The 21,430-nt window shown below is 43.9% G+C and overlaps 1 protein-coding gene across 26 annotated transcripts in view; it reads right to left on the bottom strand.

Annotated features, from left to right (window-relative positions):
- HDAC4 (histone deacetylase 4) overlaps nt 1–21,430 on the bottom strand; it is a 182,875-nt gene that overhangs the window by 44,433 nt on the left and 117,012 nt on the right. For 15 of the 26 annotated variants that reach the window (XM_085553661.1, XM_085553651.1, XM_015867781.3 and 12 more), the window contains 6 exons: nt 20,284–20,415; nt 17,353–17,465; nt 13,572–13,688; nt 13,292–13,490; nt 9,619–9,848; nt 1,116–1,373 (listed from right to left, as the gene is read on the bottom strand). In XM_085553661.1, the coding sequence (XP_085409787.1) occupies nt 1,116–1,373; nt 9,619–9,848; nt 13,292–13,490; nt 13,572–13,688; nt 17,353–17,465; nt 20,284–20,415 (1,049 nt within the window). The remainder of the gene's footprint in view (nt 1–1,115; nt 1,374–9,618; nt 9,849–13,291; nt 13,491–13,571; nt 13,689–17,352; nt 17,466–20,283; nt 20,416–21,430) is intronic. The other 11 variants (XM_085553659.1, XM_085553656.1, XM_085553662.1 and 8 more) reach the window with 1 other exon arrangement.

Here is a 21,430-nt window from a genome sequence, read left to right on the forward strand (position 1 = left end):
GATGCAGGCAGTGACATGTGGGGCCCACAAGCCAGCCCCGCAGTGCCAGGGAGACAGCAGCAAGCAGCACAATGCAAATGTCTATGCGGAGCAAGCAATTTGCACCTGATTCAGACATTGCAACAGCAAGCTTGGCACCAGTCTGCCTTCCCTAGCCAAGGGCTGTGGATTTACTCTGAGAGCGACACGCTGGCAGTGCTTCAGCAATCTGTTTTTGGCTGCAAGGGCTGTGCAGGGGTTACACGAGGCTCAAGATACAGTCAGGCACGAAGGGCTGCAAAGACAAGCTCAGCACTTCAGGTCCCTCCAGAGAATTGTAACTTTCTCACTCATTAATGCTACCACAAACAGTGTTTTCTGGGAGACTGCCATGTAATTGGGAGGTAAGGCTACGCTACATGGTTACTGGATTTAGTGCCTCTGGTCTTTCCCATCAAAAGGGAGCAAACCTGTGATGCCAGGGATTTGCATTGCTGAAGAAGGAATCCCCTCCAAAAAAACCCCTCTGACACTCCAACCCTTATCCAGCCCTTCTCTGCAGTTGTTAATTTGTTCTAGAATGTAAGAGTTACAAAACAAACTCCTCTGCTAGGATGCCTCGCATGAGCGCGTTCTCTGCTAGTATTCAGTGCTCAGAAGATGTTGAGGGTAGTCAAAAAAACCAAGTCCCAGATGGTCGCTGTGATAATATGAGGATTTACTTTGTAAAACAATTGCACTGCTTTCTTGCAAGGCTTTTTCACACCTCCCTCTGTCCTCTTACAAACATCAAGTCCTGTCCTTCTGTAGTCTGCATGCAGCTACTCTTAGGGATATGTCTGCAAGCACAAGCCATATATGTCCAACTAATTTAGCACTAACCTTTCCATTCTGTACACCAAAAGGGAAGCTTGGTCCCAATATGATGATTACAACCCACCATTCAAAGGCTGGGAAAATCTTGAAGCTATTTTTTAGGGTCAGTTGTAACCAGCAGTAATTTCTGACACCCACTCCTAGCAGATGTAAGTATCTGTGAGGTGAGGCTGGTTATCATCTTGACTTTCATCCACATCATACATAGATTGAACCTGTCCCTCCAGATGCCATTAAACAACTCAACTACAGGAGCTTACCTGGCGGAAGAGCAGCTCCTGCTCAGCCTGCCTCTGCCCAGACTCCAGCTCCTGCTGCGGCTCAACTTCCTCCTCATCGCTCTCGATGGGTTCTTGCTTTACCTGCACCACATTAGCCAGCCCTGGGACATCCTTTTGGCTTGAGACTCTGTCGCTGTATGGCTCCTCCAAAAGGGCTTGGTGTTCTCGAAGCTCTTCTTCTGTCTCCTCCGGGTGGCTTTCATGCTGGCGAGCTGGCTCATTGGGTTTTGATATTATCTGTAAACATCCAGGAGGTTTATTGATAGTAACATTTAACTCACTGCAGGTCAAGTTGACTGTGCTCTCCTGAAAAAGCCAGCTTCATGAAAAGAGAGATCATGACCTACAGCTCCTACATTATAAACAAGGTCTAAAACAACAGAAAGGTCAGTTTAGTCTCAACATTAAGTGCTATCAAGGAAATACTACATCCTGAGGACACTAAACTTACAGCACCTTTACAGAAACCAACTGCAAGAAGAGCATCATTCTAACCAGACCTTCCTAACAAGAGGTAGCGAGCTTCTCCAAACGTGCCTGCTAAAACAGAGCGAACAATGTAATTTTCACTGTAATTCAACAGGCTTTAAGCCTTTTGCAAATAGATCAATGAGGTGAAATTCTGGTCCCAAAGCGCTCATGACTTTTATTTGGAGCAAAAATGTATGTGTACTATTTTTAAACCTAGCAGAGGTAAATAGATTAATGTCCTTTCTTTTAAACAGTTCAGACTGTACTCGTTTCATAAGCTTATAAAAAAAAAAGGCTGAACTTTGAAAGCTTGTCAGGGCAGAGCTTTAATAGGGATTAGGTCATTGGTATGAAAAGCAATATTGATTTTAAATCTAATAAAGCTAAATCAAAACACAGTTATTGAACACATGCAGGAGTGACTACTTAAAAGTAACTCACTCTTTGAAGATCAGTGACTCAAATCTGAAAATAAGCCTTTCTCCCTAAATGTAAGAAGAGAAGCTTTGCCATATAACTTCAGCAAATCTATTCAAAGAAGATTTAGGCATAAAAAAGCCGCATTAAGGATTAATCGCCTGAAAGTATCACACTAAGGACAACAAGAAACTGTTTATAACTACAACAGAGGGTGTCTCAGAACTGGGGTTCAGAACTTCCCTTATCATTGGTGCACTGTAAGGATGAGGATGCAGGGCTAGAACTTAATAGCACTTGCAGATTGCTGAGTTTTGTATCTCTCAGCTCCTGAAAGAAGCATAATAAGCAGAAGGGCCTTATACTGCTTAGCTTAAGGTAAGACCCTGTAGGGTTCAGCTGAACCCCCAGTGCATATGGTGGGTGCAGTCCATCCATCCTAGCCAATAATCTTGTACTGGTCACAGTACAACACACAGGTTGCACGGCTGCTGCTGGCAAGAGTGAGCTTCCACAAGGTCCTCTATGCGAGTCAATAGCTGCTTGGAAGAGATGGAAGGATGCTGGACATTTAGGGAACAGAAGGAAAGGGCCCTTTACAATGAGAAAAAAAGCAGGAACGCATGGAGTTCTGCGTCTTGGTGTGTGCCCAGCGCTGGTCAAGATAAGCAGGCAAGCCAAGATGGGTGCTTATGTAATAGGTAGGCTGCTGAAGACTTCCCGATTAGATAGAAGTAGGCAAGGGCTACTTCAAAGTGCTGGAGGAACATGACACCATGGTGGAACTCAAGACCCAAAAGAGTAGGAAACATGGCAAAGAACTGGACCATAGCCCCGAATTTCAGAAGAATAGACTTTAGTCTCTTCAGATACTTGCTCAGAATAGCTCCATGGCTATGGCAAAGGCAGCAGGAGGCCAGCATGGATGAGCAGAGATCTCCTACGTGAACTTGAATCAAACAGGCAGCATATAAGAGGTGGAAGCAGGATAGCTGACCCACAAGGAAAGAAGAGTGCTGCTATATGATCTTGCATGGATGATGCTAGGAAACCCAAAGTTGATCTGGCATTAAATCTGGCCAGGGATACGATGGGAAACAGGCAAAAGGAAGATAAGGGAACATGTGGGCCCACTTCCAAAGAGAACAAGGGACCTGGTCACATGGAAAAGGGCACAATTGTCAATGCCTTCCTTACCTCTAAGAATGGCCTCCACTCCTGAGACCAGTAGGGAAGTCTTGGAGCAAAGAATCCAGTTGACAAAGATCAGGCTTAGGCAGTATTGAAACTAGACAGGCCTATCAAGCCTGGTGTGTTTCACTCACAGATGACAGAATAAGAGGCACTGGATAGAAACTAAAGCAAAATGAATTTTCTTTCGAACACTAGAGAACTCTTAATTTTATTTTTTTACTGTGAATGTGGTCAAACACTGCAACTGACTGCCCAGAAAAGATGTGGAGGTCTCCATCCTTGGAGATGCTGCAAATTGGATGTGGTCTTCAGCGAGCTATTCTAACTGACCCTGCTTGGAGCAGACGATCGCAAGAGGAGCCTGCAAATCTAAATTGCTTTGTGATCATAACTTCTTAAGGATTTTTGTGGGTTCTTCCCCCCAAGCCTTCATCTCTCCAGTTCCATGACTATTTATGCACAATGCATAGCTAAACCACATGAAGCTAAAGGTAGCTCTTCAATCAGTTTTCTTTAAGCTCACCGAGGCTTGATGAATATAATCTGGTTTAAAGGTAATTTAATCACCATAAATCACCATTGACTTTTTTTTCTGCTTGGATCGCAGCTCTCAGGCTTTGAACTTGATACCTTTTCAACTTCTGAACTATGCAAGGTGAGCAACTGCTGGTAAAAATAACTTACAATGTCATTGTCAAACCTAGAGGAAATGAGAAGCAGCATAATTCCCTACAAGCTTAAAATTATTCAAATTCCATTAATACATAATAATTTAATGGAAAGCACATTGTAAAATGCCACAATGCAGGCTGAAAGATCAAGTGGCCCATGACAAGGTCATTTCAAACATTCTGTTTGCTGTCCTGGTATAAACTGAACCTGTTGGTATGTCACTTGTTCTGGCTGTTGCAACCCAATTAAGCAAAGAAAGCACTACTATGAGCAGATTTCACATAATGCTGTGCATCCCAGGTCCATACAATGACTAAAAATGACTTGAAAATCCTCCTTTTTTCCTAATTCTATGAACACATGCTCATGTTAAAACCAAGATGTTAATTTAAGGAAAGCTGTAATCTAATGGGAACAAATATAAAGTTAAGAGAGCATTTAAAATGGTCACAAATCTATCTTAAATAGTAAACAATTACACAGTGAACCATAAATAACCCCTTCCCCTACTTAGCTCTTTCGTATCCTTTTGCAATGAGGTTATTCCTCTATTTTTAAACACCTTCACCTCTGGCAATCGCACAGTGCCACCATAAAACACAGTGAAAGGCATTGCCTCTCTGTCTTGGACAACTGTTTCTAACTAAAAGGGGCTCTGTTCTTTGTTCGTAGAATTTCAGTTGGCACCTGTTGTATCTACTACACAGTTCTGTATCTACTGCTTCTTGATATCTTTTCTGACTCTGAAAGGCAGACGAAGAGCTCCTTGGGAAGTGGGTGCAGAGATGAAGTCTTTCAATGGGACTCTATAGCAAAGCTTTCTATCGGAAATCCCTGATTAAAATGTGTACCTCTGAATCTTACCCCTAGAAGACAAGCAGTAACAGAGAAATTTCTTGTCCTAGGCAAATAAAAGGCTCCTTCAGAAACAAAAGGCTGACACAGTGGGGCATGACTGTAGGTAAAACTTAAACATCTCAAGATCTCTTCCAATTTCTGAGTGCACCAAAGGAACCTGCTGCTTCTCCAGTGTTTCTCCTCATTGTAGTTACTGAAAAGTATAGAAGTAGAATGAATCGCTGAGGGGAACACATCAATCATGTCCTTCAGAATACTCATGGCTGCTGGACAGACTGGTGTGCAAAGGACATGGGCTGGGGGCTGAAAGCACCACACACACCTTTTAACTTCAGGATAAACTCTCACAGTTGCATACAGCTCATTCAGAGTAATCTACAGGTAGATCAAGCTTAAATAGACCATGCTTGACACCGTGCCAAAAGCCTGTTCCACTCTGCTAGATAAGTAGAGTTGGCCAAACTTGCAAAGATAGGAAGATGCTGAAAGGCAGATCAGAACGACACTGCTGTTGAGAACAAGCCCACTTCTGTGCTTGGAAGCACAAAGCGTATCCAGTGGGATGAAGCAGCCTCCCTGTCTGGGTAATGGGGACAAACAGTGGATGTTATCAGCTGGGACACTACTCTTCTTCACTGCTAACATCAACCGTGCAGAGAAATAGAGAAGATGAAACCTCCCTTTCCTTCCTCTGTAGATGAAAGAGGACACTCTGGAAAGAAAGAACAACTCTGGAGAACCAGAGAGGCAGCTCTGGTGAAAATGAGGAAAAGGAGAAGATGAAGTGACAATAAGGGCTCAGCTTATAAGCATCCTAAGCAAAAGAAAAATGTTACTTGAGTTAAGGATATAGCTAAGAATTGAAAACTGAGAGGCAGTGGAGTGACTACTGGTAGGGATGCTCAAGGAAAAGGGAAGCACCAGCAGGGAGGCAGAAGGCATCCTGCACACGGGTGAGATTTTGGAGGAGAAAATATATTGCTGAGGGCTTGAATTAACCACTTAGAAACAGCAACACAAGCCCTCCTCTTCTGGCTATCAAGGCTGACTCTTCCCACATGAGGCATCCCCTTCAAGAATGGGGAAGTCTAGTTTTTTATTTTTATAGGCTAAAGAGAAACAAGAGATGATAAGGAACAATGAGGAGAGGCAGCACTGGGCACAGGCTGTGATGCGGGCAGCTGACAGAACTTTATGAAGCAGCTGAAGCCAATAAAGATTTCTCTGTTTTCTTCTCCTCTCCCCTTCAAGTGATGAGACAGCAAGAACGCCAACTGCTGGAAGCAGCCTACCTGCTGGAAGGACCATGAGCCTGCTTGCCTCTGTGCCTAAGTGAGAGGGGATGACTGAGCTGCAATGAACCAAATGAAAGGGACTGTCTTGGGGGGGAATAGGAAGGAGAATGAGAAGAAAATTCTTAGGCATCAGTAGAAGATGTTTTTTTCCTTCCCTTATTCCGGACAATTGGAATTATGGACTTGATTGTACCAGGTGTGTCTACATATGGCCAAGCTTTGTAACAACAACCCACAGAACAATGGCTCCTGGCAAAACCCCTTAATAGCATGTATGTAGCAACAGGCACGCGTCTTGAAGAAGATGAAAACTCCTTGTTACTTGATCCATCAGCCCAAAAGTAAAGAGAAGAGAGTGCAGGGGGAAGTTATTTGAATGGTGAGTAAGGACTACTCCAAAACAGGTTTCCCTTAGACTTCCAATGGATAACAGCCCCACTGAACGTTGTGCAATACAATCTACAGCATATTTTTTCCAATAGTACAAATTGAACATTATATATGAAAAAGAACTCCAGAAGTCACTTGAGGCTAAACAGCCAATATGTTCCAAATAAGAAAAAATCAGGAAATAGCAAGGTTAAATTCTAGGTGTTAGTAAAAACGTATCCACCCAATGCTGCTGCACCACAGACAAGTCAAGGCACTGTAGTCTGGCATATATACATTGCCATATATACGCCACAGCTGGAGAAACACTGCCCTTTCCAGTGTGCTAAAAATGGGGTTTACCCAGGAGAACCATAATTTGACCACAGAAGCTCTGTGTTAATCTGCTTAACAGCACAATTCAGAACTAAAAGCGAGATTATCTGATCTGTGAAGACTTCGTGAATTATACACTCAGTGGACTAACGCCAGAACACTCATCTTCACTATAGAAAGGTAAAAAGTTGAGTCTTTTGGCACAGGATTTATAGAAATCTCACTTGCATATTTCTCTTCAGAAAGGGAATGGCTGCTTCAAGACCCATCACGCTGCAAAGCTATTCTTTTAACTTAAAACACCCAGAGAACACTGTCCTACTTCTCCAGGCTTCCTCATGCCAACCTGCACTGACATAGAGATCCACAAGCATCACACTGATTCTCCATCTCACATAAAAAAGACTAACATCTGCACCTTAAAAGACACTGAGGCCCTCAGAGAAATAACTGTTACTGATGGTGAAATGATGCCAGGACCGGTGTTATGTATTTACTACACAGCAAAACAACAAACCCTCACCCCCGGCAAAGCTCCTCCGACCATGAAAAAAAACCCACAAATATTCCCAGTGAATGTCTGAATGTTAAACATGTTAAACATAGCTTGTGTTGCTAGTGCAATTTAAGGTCATTTCTCCAGTGCACCTGCGTTAATATATTGCTTTTTTTGCTTTTTTTTCAGGCTTCTTTAGTATTTACTGTTCCAGGGCTCGTGCCTCATTCAGATCAAAGGTTGCACAGAGCTCAGTTAACAAGGAGTCATCCAATATCTCATCCAGAATCTTCTTTGCTGGACCAACCCCTGACTCTGAAGAAGGAGCTGCTGAACTTTTATATGGATTGGGGGCACAACCATCACTGGAGCACACAAGGGCCCTGCAGATGTTATTGGACTCAAACTCACAGTGACTTAGCTGAGGGAAAGGAGTGGAGCTGCTCCATGCCACTCAACAAGCAGCTCAGGCAGAGCACAGGGCTCTGCAGCACTAGGGAAAGCCAGTTCTGCAGCAGCCCTTCCAGCAATCCCTTGTTGCTCTTGTCTGCCCTCCACTTGTCTCCATTTTTAAGGGAACGGTGTTATTTGGGGGTGATACATGTGCTTTATTTTCCCTCCTCAAAGCAAACACAAATGTCCCCACCAGGTTAACAACACGAACACTGGGGTGTGCAGCCCTCATCCTCCACCCACTTGTCATATTCCAGGTTACTGCTCCATAGCCTCAGGCACCAAGGCTTTACAGCAGAATCCCCTGGGTGATTATTCTTACTAACTGGGAGCAGAACTACCTATTTTCCTTAGCTGCCCCTTTGGAAACAACAAGACTTGTTTTAGCTAAAATCTAATCCAATGTAGACACCAAACAGGGAAAGTTTAAGTCCAAAACCTTAAAAAAAATCACAAACTATTGCAAACAGTCTCACGTTATTTACAGGAACTATAAACCCATCCCGAACAGACAGCGCTGTCGGTTCTGCTAATAATTAAAAGGCAGCAATCTATTACATTATTTTTAGTTGTGCCCTCACGCTCCTGCACACAAGGGCCTTAAAATATCCATGTGTCTGGGAAAAGTCTTCTTCCGTGTCAGCACTTGGATGCTGTCCCACGGGATAAATTTGCCACACACATACAGAGCGAGCACCGAAATGCTTTCAACTCATTGCTCATATAAATCAAACACACGGAAACTGCCCGTGTGATGGGTTTTAACTACACTCCCCCTGTAGATGTGCTGCATCCCCCAGGCTAACAAAGCTGAAATTCAGGCTTCTCGAACGGCACGCTCTGTAGCTTCTGGGAGGTCCGAGTGAAAGGCTGACTGAGCCGGGGAGGTACGTCACAACGAGCCTATGGACACTTCCAAGTGCTGGCAATGGAAATCCTGGAAAACTAAAACAAACAAACCACTGAACCGAAATGGACTTCCTAACAAAGAAACCCTACCTAGCGCCCCGAGCCTTAACGTTTGCTGCACAGAGCATGCCAGGAGGGAGGGAAGGAAAACGTCTCCAGCGACAGCAGCTCCCAGCAGCCTGGTGTGCAGGGCCAAGCCGAGCCCAGGGCTGGCACAGGCAGTGCACAATGGCCACCATCCAGAAGTACACCATTGACGTCAGCAGCTTGTGTAACTATCCTGCCCTCAACTCCAGTCCGTAAACAGCACTTTGGGGGGCAGGGGGACTTTCTTTAAATCGTCGCTTTCTCCTCACTGGAAACTTGTTTTCTGCTATTTCTTTTTTTTTTTTTCACCCAGCTCTCAGTAGTTCTGTCTTCTCATATGACAGAACAGTGAAAATATATGGAGAAGTCTCCACCATAAATTAAACTGCAGCAGCCCCAGAAGGTATATGTCCACTGTCTGACTTGTCCTCCTGAGCCATAACCCTACCTGTGGGCTTGTTTTGTAAAGAAAGCCATGACTTCCAGCACCAACAAAAGAGCCAGAAAAAATATCACACTGCTTATGAAGTATTTCCCCTTTTCCTTGAAGCTTTTTACCACTATATAAGTCAATCAACGGACTTTGTCTTCTGACAATATCTCAGTTGGGGCCAGCTGGCACAGCTCTGGTCATTGGATCTCACCCTTAGAAAGCTAGCTTTACCTTCTGATGGGCTGAAACACCAACACAGACTTTATCTTTTTACATCCATGCCTGAGCAATCACCCTAGAGCAGCTTTGTTTGAGCTTTAGCCATAACATTGGGATGCCACGATATCACAAAAAAGAGGCTCAAGGATGCAGGCCAATTGGTTACGGAGTCAGACACCACATACGTTACAACACAAGAAACCATCAAAGCACTGGCTTCTGCTGGAGTCGATGCCATATGAGGAAGAGAGCCTTTAAAAGTGTTGTGCCTACCTTGTTGATGTGCAGTTGCTGTTGCTGGAATTGCTGTTTGTGTTTCTCCAAGAACTGCTGGTGCTGCTGCTGGATCACTAACTGCTGGAGGGCCTGGGCGTTCTGGGGAAGGGGAGCAGACTGCGTGCGCCCCAGTGGGCGATGCTGCCGGAGTTTGTGTATTGAAGGGGAGACCCGTTCTCCACCAACCAGAGACTGTGCGTGGAGGGGCAGTCCTGAAAGATACCAGTCTGAAGATAATATGGAGGAAAAAACAGCAGAGAAGAAAAAAAAGGAAGAAGAAAGGAAGGGAGAAAACGGCTGTTGAGTAACGCTGATGGTGACAACGATTTATAACGTTAAAACCAGCCACCTCACCACTTACAGCTGCGGTATCCTTAAAAGAGAACAGATAACAATTAATGACCACTAGATGGAATAACACTTTTAAATTCTCTGCTTGTCTGCTTTACTTAGCAACCCTAGACGATATTTCATCCTTAAATTCAGCAATATTTTATGGACCCTTCCGTCACTCAGTGGATGACATCAATTAGATGCACAGTGGTGGCTTTGAGGAGAAGCTGAAGTCTAATGACTTGCCTTGATGCAGCAAATAATTCCAGCTTCATTTCGAGGACAACATCAGCCCTTGCTGCTGCCCTGCAGCACGCAGCAGCTCTACCTTACAGGATGTTCTCAGACGTGCTGAAGGATGACGGCTGATGATGGAGCTGGTTCTCTTACTAGATCATGAAGGGAAGCCCTCGGTTGTGCTATAACTGCTCTGTAGAAATGACTAAGGATGAAGACATTCATGCGATAAACTGCTGACCATGTTTGCTTTGGAAACACATGAATGCACTTCAGGAATTTGAGAGCCATGAGGTTTCATTATTTCTTTAGAAACAAGGTAATTTTTAGAGGATAAAGCATTAAAAAGATTTCCACCACTGTCCTGCATATTCACACTAATAACTTCACTAAAACACAAGGCTACTCTGGGATGTCATGGGTTACTCATTCACCCCTGGGCAATTTGGATATCTCCTGGATGACTACCATGTGAAACCTACCCGAGCTCTTCTAAGGGTATATCTGCAAGAACTGTCTTTTTTTCAGCTGTTCTTGGTAAGCCAGTTCTTGCTCTGCTCTCTTATACCTTTACGTGCTTCTTAGAAAGCTGGGATGTGAAAACACATGCAACACAAAGCCAAACCCAAGGGTGGAGTAGCTCAGGGTAAGCCTTTGCAAGCTACACCCTGGGACTGAAAGTCATAACTAGAGTGAATGATCGCCTCCCCAGTGTGGATAAGGCTGCACATACTTCTGGGGAAGAAAGTACCTCATTGTACAGAACAGTAAAAACTGTTCAAATAGTAACATGCAAAAAAATGAGACTTGGTTCTAGGCTTGGAGGGGTAGAAAAAAAAGAGCAAAGCTGCACAGAAGTCTGCAGCCAGCTGAATGAAACAGTTCAGAAACACCTGCATGCTCCTGGCCCAGGACAATGCCTCCTTGTCCCGTTAATTTACAGAACTGCCCTACATGGAGGAAACCAATTCGTTTAGAGGCCTCTTTTGTTGGGCCAGTTAACCCTTTGCTCTTCTGAAGAGAATCATTGAAAAGAGTATCTTATTTTATAACTATGTGTGTGCGTATATGCAAAGTCCAAGTTAGACGGTTGAGGAAGGGATCCTACATGTCTCTAGAGGACATCTTGGAAGACTACTTGTCTCCAAGTGAATGACCAGAATCCTCCTTGCAAAGGTATCCAAGCAAGGCACACTGGTCCTGCTTGGCATATACATGTCAACCAGATCCAGAGTAATCTGGAGCAGGAGCAATGCCAGATCTATGTAGCTCTGCTCTAGTGGGGGATGCAATTGCACCGCCTAGATTCTATTACCACTTTCTACTCAAGGTGAACCACTTATCACGCTCCAGATAAAATCCAGAAATTAGATTTGCAAAATGAGCACCGAACTCATAAAATCAGCACACCACCGACCAGCAGGGACTCTTTGCTTCCCAAATCCCCACGTCTAACTGCATGGAGCCAGCATGCTGCGTGCTGGATTAATTTTGCAGTAGTCAGGAGACTATCTCCACAGCTGAAGGCTACCAACAGAATACTAATAACTCCACTATGCTTCTGAGGAAGTTGTAAGTACTAACTGTATTCTGGCAGACAGTCCATTTAGGGCTTTCGAGACCATGTGTTAGCTTGCTCTGTTTCAGTTGCTGCATCTGGAGTGTGTGCTTCTTGCTGTTGCTCTGCTGTATAGTGACTATTTCTCCTCAGTGTCAGTTTGTTACAAGTTGTACTTGCTCTAAAAACACCACACACTGCAGGTGGACCAGAAGGAATACACATAATAGACTGTAAACAGATGGAAGCTTTGAGAGAGGTGGGATAGGAAACAGAACAGCACTCCCTAAGAGCTCTTTAATGCAAATACCTGCACAAAAGGAGAAAAGTTTTGGTGTTACAGTGAGAGAAAAAGTCTTTTGCAATGACTTTTCATCAGCGGCCCCCAGACAAAGAACAACTGGTGAAGAGACCTGCCATGATGCTGGGCACAGCATCACGTCACAACAACAGTGACAGAATGCAAAGGAAAACTACATCAAGGCTCAGGGAATCTCACAGCTCTGAGAGTGCTGGTTAAACATCGCACTTCTGTGCCTCAGATTCTCCACATGTACGTGCTTATAAGCTTATCACAACCCCATGTACATTCCTGGAATTCAAACTGAAAACCAGACACGATCCAAACGCAGTGCTGTAATGTTTCAGCAATCAACATCTCTCAGTAATTTCAGAGAATAGAACAGAATCTTTTGTCTTGGAATGGACCTTTATAGCACACCCAGTCCCAACCCCTGCTATGGGCAGGGACATCTTCAAGCAGACCAGGCTGCCCAAAGCCCCATCCAGCCTGGCCTTAAGCACTGCCATAGATGGGTCAGCCACAGCTTCTTTGGGCAGCCTGTGCTCAAGATATTTTCCGTTAGAAATGGAATGAAAACAATAAAAAATCAACAGGTCTGCAACTTAAGCAGAACATCCTTTGAGTCCCGGTACTACACACTGTAAAACAGAAACACGGCCTGCTAGGAAATATTGCTTTGAATCAATTCTATTTATAGTAATACGCCTTCCCACAGGTACTTAATTCTGAAAACATGACACAGGGAGTGATTCAAAGCAATTAACATGCTGCAAATGTAACATATACAAACAAATACAATCTGGTGGAACACAGTTGGTTTTGCCACATTTTTGCTATTTGTAATAACCATAAAAAGCCAGTACTTTAATCTGTGATTTTCTAAATGCATGCTTCTGTTTTACCTGGAACAGAAACCATCAGTGATCAACAGGAAGGGCAATCACAAGACACAACATTTTTGTTGCCTATTTACAGTGGCCAGAACTCCAAAGATACTCTTTAAATTGTTGCATGCAGAAGAAAAGCGTAAGCCTGAAAGTACACGCTATTTAATTTCATTCTGTCAAAATGACAAGGCATCTTCCTCCTGCCTATGGATGATGTGGCTACTCTAGCTGGAAACTACCCATCATATACATTGGAGAGCCTACAAACGTGTAAGTTAAACCTACGAAACACATTGATAATGTTCAAGGTACTGCATGTCAGGCTTTGCACATTATCTACCATGTGCTCACCTGTGACTAAGGGAGTTTGTGCAGTTGGCTGCTCCAGTAAGACCATGTGCTGCAGAAGAGGGTTGTGTGTGGTTCCCCCATCTCTTTCCAACGCTGTAGTGCTCAAGTAGGGAGTGAGGTGGGTGCCAGGAAATAAAGAGATCCGCTGCTGCAAGGCTGGGATAGCAAGTCTCTCAGCATCCTGCTGCGCTGATCCTCCCTGCAAACACCCAGGTGATGTCAGTGTGGGTTAAAAGAGAAATCAAGCACCAATTCAAAGCCCACGTTCCCCATCACTTACACTGGAAGGGCCGGTGGCAGGCAGTCCTAGTGTGATGTTGGGCAAAGAAGGAGACGTGTAGAGTGGAAGCTGCGTTACGGAGCCTTCGCGATTCACCAGTCGGTGAGCCAGGCTGGTCTGCAAAGAAAAGGAAAACGCTGTCCCAGTGAGACTGCACCACCCATCAGAGAGGGAGGACGCTGCACAGCGCTTGTGAGGGCCCAGCAGGAGAGTACAGAGCAGGAAACTTCACTTCTGACATTGGGAATACTGAAAGAGGGAGGTAAGCTGTGCTTCAAGACCCAGCCTTACTTCTCTTTCCATAGCGTTTGCCCTTTTAAAGCAAAAACAGATTACCATAACAATAAGAAAGGCATTACTGCAGTGGTTGTTTTCTTTAGCAAATCACAGACAATTTACCCTATTTACCAGCATGCTTTAGCTGAAATCAGACTTCGAAATTTCATCAAAGGGCCTTTTTATGTTGCCATTCCCCGATTTTCAGGCTGAAATGTAAGATTTACTGAATTACCTTGCGGCCATTTAAAGCAGGAGCACTTAAGTAAAAACACCTAATTACAAAATGAGATTGATTTGAAATACTTGGTAGAAAGCCCATTATAAAAATTACATTATTTTAAAGTGCCTGATTTTTCTATTAAGAAAGAAGTGTTCCATTCACTTAAATCACCTTCAGTAAAACTTAAAAAAGCAGCTTAAATAAACAACTTAAATCAAACAGCGCTTAGATTTCAGGAAGATTTGCTATGGAATATCTACTGTTTTAACTCTGTTGCTGCTGTGGATAAGAAAGTGATAATGGTTAATCTAGTATGTATCAATGACACACATTATTCCCATAGCATAAGAGAACTGGATAATGGATTTGTACATTTCAGACCTAAACAGTTATGTGAGGAAATGGGACTTGGCAGGTTACTTCCTTGATTGCAAGACTGGGCCAGCTCTGGGTAACAAAAACCTGTTTTTCCCCTCAAAAGGTGTAACGTGGTAACATCACTACAGCAACCACTGGGGTGAGGGAAAAAAAGGGCAGTAAAATAAGAAAAAATACTGAAAAAAAAATAATGCACAGCAACCTCAAATAATGCACAGCAACCTTCAGAAGCAATCCCGCCTCCTTGGTTCACAGCAAACCTGGTAGGCCAGTTGATGTCTCTAACAGGAGAGCCCAACTCTATGAGCTGCGAGTTAGTGATGCCCATGGAAGAAGAGCAAACCTGCCCATGACTGCATGAGTAACCCTTACAGGACCCTTATGACCTGCAGCTCGTGGTCCCAGCACCCAACCAGGTCTGAATTCCATACATCAAGCAAAGCTGCTTAACTTTCATACAATACCGTGCGAAATTTCATCTGCGGAGTGAATTTTTTATTTCCCTTTGTCTTATTGTGCCTTCATTAACGTCAGTCAAGCTTATGGGAAATATATTAAACAGTAAATCTGCTTTTAAGATCTCGGTTACAAATTTGCTGCCACAAAGGAGGAAATTGGAAAAGAGCATTTTGCTGCTGAATGGTACCTGCTAAGGGCGTATGATTGTGCATACCCACACACTCCTCTTTCCTAGTAATTCTGAACACTACTGGCAATTTTCCTTTAATTTAAATAACACAAAATGTTATCACGCCACATTGAGAGCAAGATAGTTATTGCCAGCAGAGTAATGAAATATTTTACTGATACCGTAAACGAAATCAACCAACATCCATTTTCTCTTTGAACCATCGGTAAAGTGGAGTTGTGCCTCAAAACATCTCCTGGGGATTTGTTTCAAAAACAATGATGAGAAAAACACTACGAGCGTAAGATATTTAGCAGCATTATCATCGCTTTAAATACACAAATCCCATCACTGGATTGTACACAAACACTGTTAGAATTGCACAGAAGAGAGCAATTTCAGCATGCACAATTTTCCCCTGTGATCGAGTACTTTTCAAAGGCAGCTAACAGCCTGCAATGGCAATGAATCTCACATACCTTTCCAAGGCAGAAAAAAACTTTCAGACCTAAAAAACATTGTTTAAAAATAGGCATTGTCTATTTTAAAGGAGGCAGTGAGCTCAAGTCTTTCTATTGGGAAGGCAAGCACTTGAACTTCAGCGATGAAGTCCAACACCACATTCCAACACACCTGGAATGGTTAAAGAGGTGAGCGAGCAAACTAACAAGCAGAAGGACACGTTGCTCACTTAAAACTAGAAAGTAAAGGTAAGCATAAAACAGAAAGTTGCCAACATTGATGTTTCAGAGGCATTTCAATCAATATTCTACACAAATGTGGGAACGTAATGCGAGCCTAGTCAACTGGTATCAAAGAAATCTTAAGCTGCTGGGCTGCTAGGGAATACTTCTTGCACCAAAGAGGATTCAAAAGAAACCAAAATCTTGCCACATGTAGTTCTTCCCAAATAAACCTCTCCAGGCAAAAGGATCAGCTACTTTCACGCTACACAAAACGCAGAGCCATTTTCCCCCTAGACTGATGCAAGGAACTTGGACATTTAGCTAAGCCATTCCACCAGGCCTGAAATGCTGGGAGAACAATTTGTGCGATGGGTTATCGACGTCCTGCTTGCCATCACACAGTGATTTATACTCTATTCTGTTCTATGATGGCAGCGATCCAATATACTTTATGCAGTCCTGGACACCTTTAACATTAATACTGCACAATCATTTGTACGTTATATATTCATTATTTCCCCCCAAAAATAGGAAAAGGTAAAAACTCTCCAAGCATTCTCTTCAGGGAGATCACAACTACATTTTCTTCCTGATTTTTATATAAGAAAATGGTATGTGATGTGTTGTTCTTTCTATAAGTTTAGCTCAAGGTGCTTCCTTCCCCACATGCAGAGGTGTTGCTGTGAATTAGCCACTGTAATACAGCTGCAAAAAGAGGCAAAGGGAAGGTGGTGACCTTTGAAGCTCAGAGGCTTGAAGTTTGCTAAGTATAGTTAAGACTGACAGCTCTTGCATCAGCAAAGCTGGTAGGTGAGCGTTCATCCTCCTGGGGAGAACAGCTATATACCCAGAAGTGCCTGCACTCCAGCCAGCCTTCAGTTCTGCAAACCCAACCAACAACCCCACAGCCCCGGTGATGTGACAATGCCACCCTGGATTTCTAAGGCTTGTACTGAGGGCCAGTTAACATAGCCTACACTCCATAATATGCCTTTAGGAAGAGGTGGGCTTCAGTAACACTGAACACAGTGCTGTGTTGAATCTACCCAGCCCAATGCCCTGCCCTGACAGCCATAGCAGATGCCTCAAGTGACAGTGGAAGCCTATGGGATTGCAAACCTCAGCACATGGTAACTGGGAACACGCTTTCAACCCTAAACAGGGAGGAAAAAGTTAAATCTGTTTAATCCAGTTCTGCTTTGGCCATACTCATAGTAACCTACTGTGTGTGAGTTCACCCTATATACAATATATGAGAACAGATGCCCAATATATTACAACGCTCATGCTTGACCAGGAAATGATCTTCATGTTTTACCTTGTCAAATCACTCTATTTTTACTCTCCACTCACAATAAAACCAGCATGAGTTACCACAAGCAGCTCCTGAGCTGGTACAAACTGGATTTAATAAACAGGTAATGCATCCTGTCAGCCCAGCCCGAGAGGTAATTCCCCGGGTCTGCTCCAAGTCATGATCTGGGGTTTGCAGCGTGCCACACACCCGCCTGTGTGCCCCAACACCTCAACCTCTGTGTGATCTGATTAGAAACCCAAGTGTTAAACTCAGAGAAAGGAAGGGCTCTGTACCTCTGCTTGTATACTCGTGACTGATCCTGTAATTCCATTCTCAGCGCTTATGTTATTGGAGCTGTTGTTTGGAGAGCTGGGACCAGATCCAGGAGCACTGTTGCATGCAGAGTCTAAAACACATCCAAAACCAACTTTTAGCGTGACAAGCAATCTCTGAGATGATATTTAGACAGATAACAATCCCTCGAGTTTTGTTTTGGAGGAAGGCAACCCTTCTCCCTATCTCCTCCTTACATTTTCACAGGGCACTTAAAACACCGATACGCGCTTTCAAACGGCCTCTCCAAGCACCTACTTACCTTGTTTGTGTATTCTTCTCAAGGGGATTTCTCTTTAAAAGAGTATTAATGACCTTAAATACAATTGGAAGATGACAGAAGACATGGAAAGCTTTCAGAGGCCAAACTGCAGTCATGTCAGATTGTTCTGCATCATTTTTCCACAGCGTTTCTTTAAACTTCATTTGCCTACAGTCCCAACCCAACTCCTTGTGCTGGACTACGCACTTGTCTCAAAGGGAACCATTTCAGCATGGACATATCACAGTAAGTCAGGTGAAACCCCACTGCATCCAAGAGAGACTAAACCCACTTCAGGATATTGCCTTCTTTTTTTTTTTTTTTGCAAGTCTTTTCCACTCTGAGAACAAACCACTTTCTCATTGGAAGACCCAAAGCAGAATTGATGCCCCTGGATAATTCTGTTATCACCAGGACTTGCAGCAAATCCTCTCACCTTGCTATGTTTTATCAACACACTCCCTGTGAACTCGTCAGCCAGAAACACAGAGATGGCCAGCTTGAAATCAAAGCCTCACCATTAATTATGGAGAAATAACAACAAACAAAAGCAGCATATGGAATCGCAACAGCCAGCAAACTTCCCTTCTCAGCTCACCCACCCCGTGCATGGCACAGATTCCAGTGTTTCTCCTTTTGTTTTTTTTAGAAGTAAATAACATTAAAACGCTTATTTTTTTTCTGAGCTTTCCTTCACCCTCAGGCACAGGATTTGCCCAACATCAGAAGAATCTCCCAGCAGCTGCAAGGCTTCAGGCTGCAGCAGTCTCATAACCGCTCCAGGATGCCCCAGGAGAAATAAAAGCCAACTCAACTTGGAGGATTTCTTAACTACTTTTAGTGGCCATTATTCTGTATATATTGCTATTTTGATCACTGCAAGGACCTCCAACAGCTTATCAGAGACGTCTGCTTGCCTTTTTCTTTTCTCTCGGCATTTAGCAGGCTTCCTCATTATCAAGAACTCAGCAGTGAGTAAACCCAAAATGAGAACCTGACACTGAACTTCTCTATGAAAAAGCATTAAAGCATTCTGACTGCATGCAGAACAGCCTTTTGGTGGGGCTTTTATTGGCACCACATCATTACCAACAGTAGGTTTCATGTATGCTACCTAGATGGTAGGCAAACTACTACATTCCAACTTTGACTCTATGAAGATGGATTAAAAGTGATTTCTTATCCTTGCGGAGGGACTGTTAAAAGTTATGTTACAATCCAAAGTCTGCTCTCACCATAACTGCTCCAGCAGACATTTGAACCCTCTTCAGTCACACCTGTGCATCCAGAGCCAGCACCAAGCACAGCTCTGCTCAGCTTTGCTCTGATATTTCTCTAGGTAGATTCCAGGCTGCCTTCCAGAACAAGGTCTGTGCCCAGAGAGAAGCAGGAGCTTCCACTGCTGTCTCTGAAGGCATTATTTGGATCACACAGTTAGACACTGGGGCGTGATTTATCCTAAAAGCCACGTGACGTATAGCGAGATATGAAGAGAGAGGTAAATTCAGTTTTCAGATCTGATATAAATTATACATAGCTCTTGAAATCCATTTCCTTTCCAAGCTGAGAGGCACAGACACAGAGCAGCACATAGCTGCCCCAGGAACTCCTGAAACCTAAGGAGAGCTCACTTGGAGTTTGGGTGAGTCATGATAACATGCCTTAAAAACCAGACGAAAGAGAAAGCAGTCACACAGTGGTACTTACACAGAGGCATCCCTAGATGGTGCTAAGTATTAACTTTATGGTGATCTATCCAAATCAGTTTACTCAGAGCCCTCCTTACAAATTTCACTCCCAGAAGAATACTATTTTTCAACAAGGAACTGTAAATATCTAGTCCAAAATACCAGCTATATGTATTAAATAAAAAGGCCTTAAAATAAAATTGGAACATAATTACTTAACAAGGAAAAATGGCAATCTTCCCAAGGCCAAACACATCCCAGGGTTGTACAGCATTTACTGCTGGAGAAAGAGAGCCACAAGTTATGGCTTCCCCATGGATATTGGGAGAATCACCTTGGAGACAATTTATTGCTCAACCCCCAGTTGCTGAAGATCAGAGAAATGCTCAAGGAAAAAAAAACAGTAGTCCTGTGGCATATCTTTATCTGCCTACATATATATTAAATGTAGCTCAAAAAGAGGGGTCATTATGTTGGCAGTGCTGTCTCTGCAGGTGGGTACCTGAGGACCTGAGTTGCTGGCGCACACCTGCATCACCCACTAGTGAACTATTACAGAATCATAAAATGGTTTGGTATGGAAGGGAACCCAAAGCCCACCCAGCCCCAACCCCTGCTATGGGCAGGGAAACCTTCAAGCAGACCAGGCTGCCCAAAGCCCCATCCAGCCTGGCTCTGAGCACTGCCAGGGATGGGGCAGCCACAGCTTCTCTGGGCAGCTTCTGCCAGGGCCTCACCACCCTCACTGTGAAGAATTTCTTCCTAACACCTAATTTAAACCTCCCCTGTTTTCAATTAAAACCCTTTGCCATATCACTATATTCTTCTCCAACATTGAGAGCCAAACGATATACAGATTGCAAAATGAGCTGGATGCAAGAACTGCTTTTGGAAAGGGATGCTTCAGTGTGTTTGCACCTTTTGTTGTTGGCCCAACATACCTGTGACATCTAGCGGGCGCTTCTTCAGAGCAGTGACCACCGGGCCATCCTTCCTGCGCAACAGCGGGCTGCTCCGTCTTTCAGCAACTTTCTGCTTTAGTCTGGATCGTAATTTCAGGTTGGGTTCGGATGCTGAGCAAAAGAAGGAAAAGCAAAGAGTGTTTTAGTGTTTATTTTAGTAGCTGAGTTTCTCGGTGCAAAACCTAGATTACAGCTTGGCATCAGCAAAGCCTAAACAAAAATAGTCATTTCATACCGTGTATGTGGAGCAATGTCTTCTAAATATAATGAATGGTTTCAAGCCTATGCAGTACCTGAATTCACTGATAATGAAAGTCAATACTGTCTTAATTAAAAATAATAACCATCCTTCAGCGTTGTCTCCCCAGTGCCTTACAATCTGCTGTGAACTCATTTGGACCAGACCGGAGAGCACCAATTCACTTCCCCAGTTTCCTGCTTCTGCTCCACTTTCTCCCACGCCAGAGGTGGAACCTAACTTAACGAGATCTAAAAATCAACACAGGGATAGGTGAGACAGCTGAGATGTTGCTGCTTGGTCAGCAGGTAGCAACACTGTGGGGCTGGGAGGCTGCCTGCCATGGCTTGGTGCAATGGGCAGCCCCACACCCTTGGAGTCATCAGACCACGATGTGAGCTGCCCCTGGGAGGGACACCAGGAGAGATGGAGGGTAGAAAACACAAATCAAATCCCACAACAAAACACAGAAATGTTTCCTCAGTGCTTCAGCTCCCCAGAGCAACTCAGCTCAACTGGGATGCAATGAGCAACAGCAGCAACTGGAGAAGAAGGGCATGGGAGTGCGGCCAGTGGCAAAGCCAAGGGCAGGGAGGAGGAGGTTTATTTATTTGGGGAGATACTCGATTACATCACCTCGGCCACAGAGTTAGACTGTATCTAGAAAACACATCAAATACTTTGAAAATTCAGGGCTGCACAGAGTGGGTGTGCATCTGTTTGCTGAGACCACAGTCTGACTTGCTTTGTGAGCATCACACAGCTGAAATATTCTCTTAAATAAATACTTCTGTACTCAAATCCTGGGATTTCATTTCTCTAGAAGTCAAAGCAGAACTGCCGGGATCCCCTAATACCTCTGCGTTAATGGCAACTGGCAACACCAAG

The sequence above is a fragment of the Coturnix japonica genome, chromosome 7 (assembly GCF_054131305.1).
Source record: "Coturnix japonica strain WE chromosome 7, WE-NBRP24, whole genome shotgun sequence".
Lineage (NCBI taxonomy): Eukaryota > Metazoa > Chordata > Aves > Galliformes > Phasianidae > Coturnix > Coturnix japonica.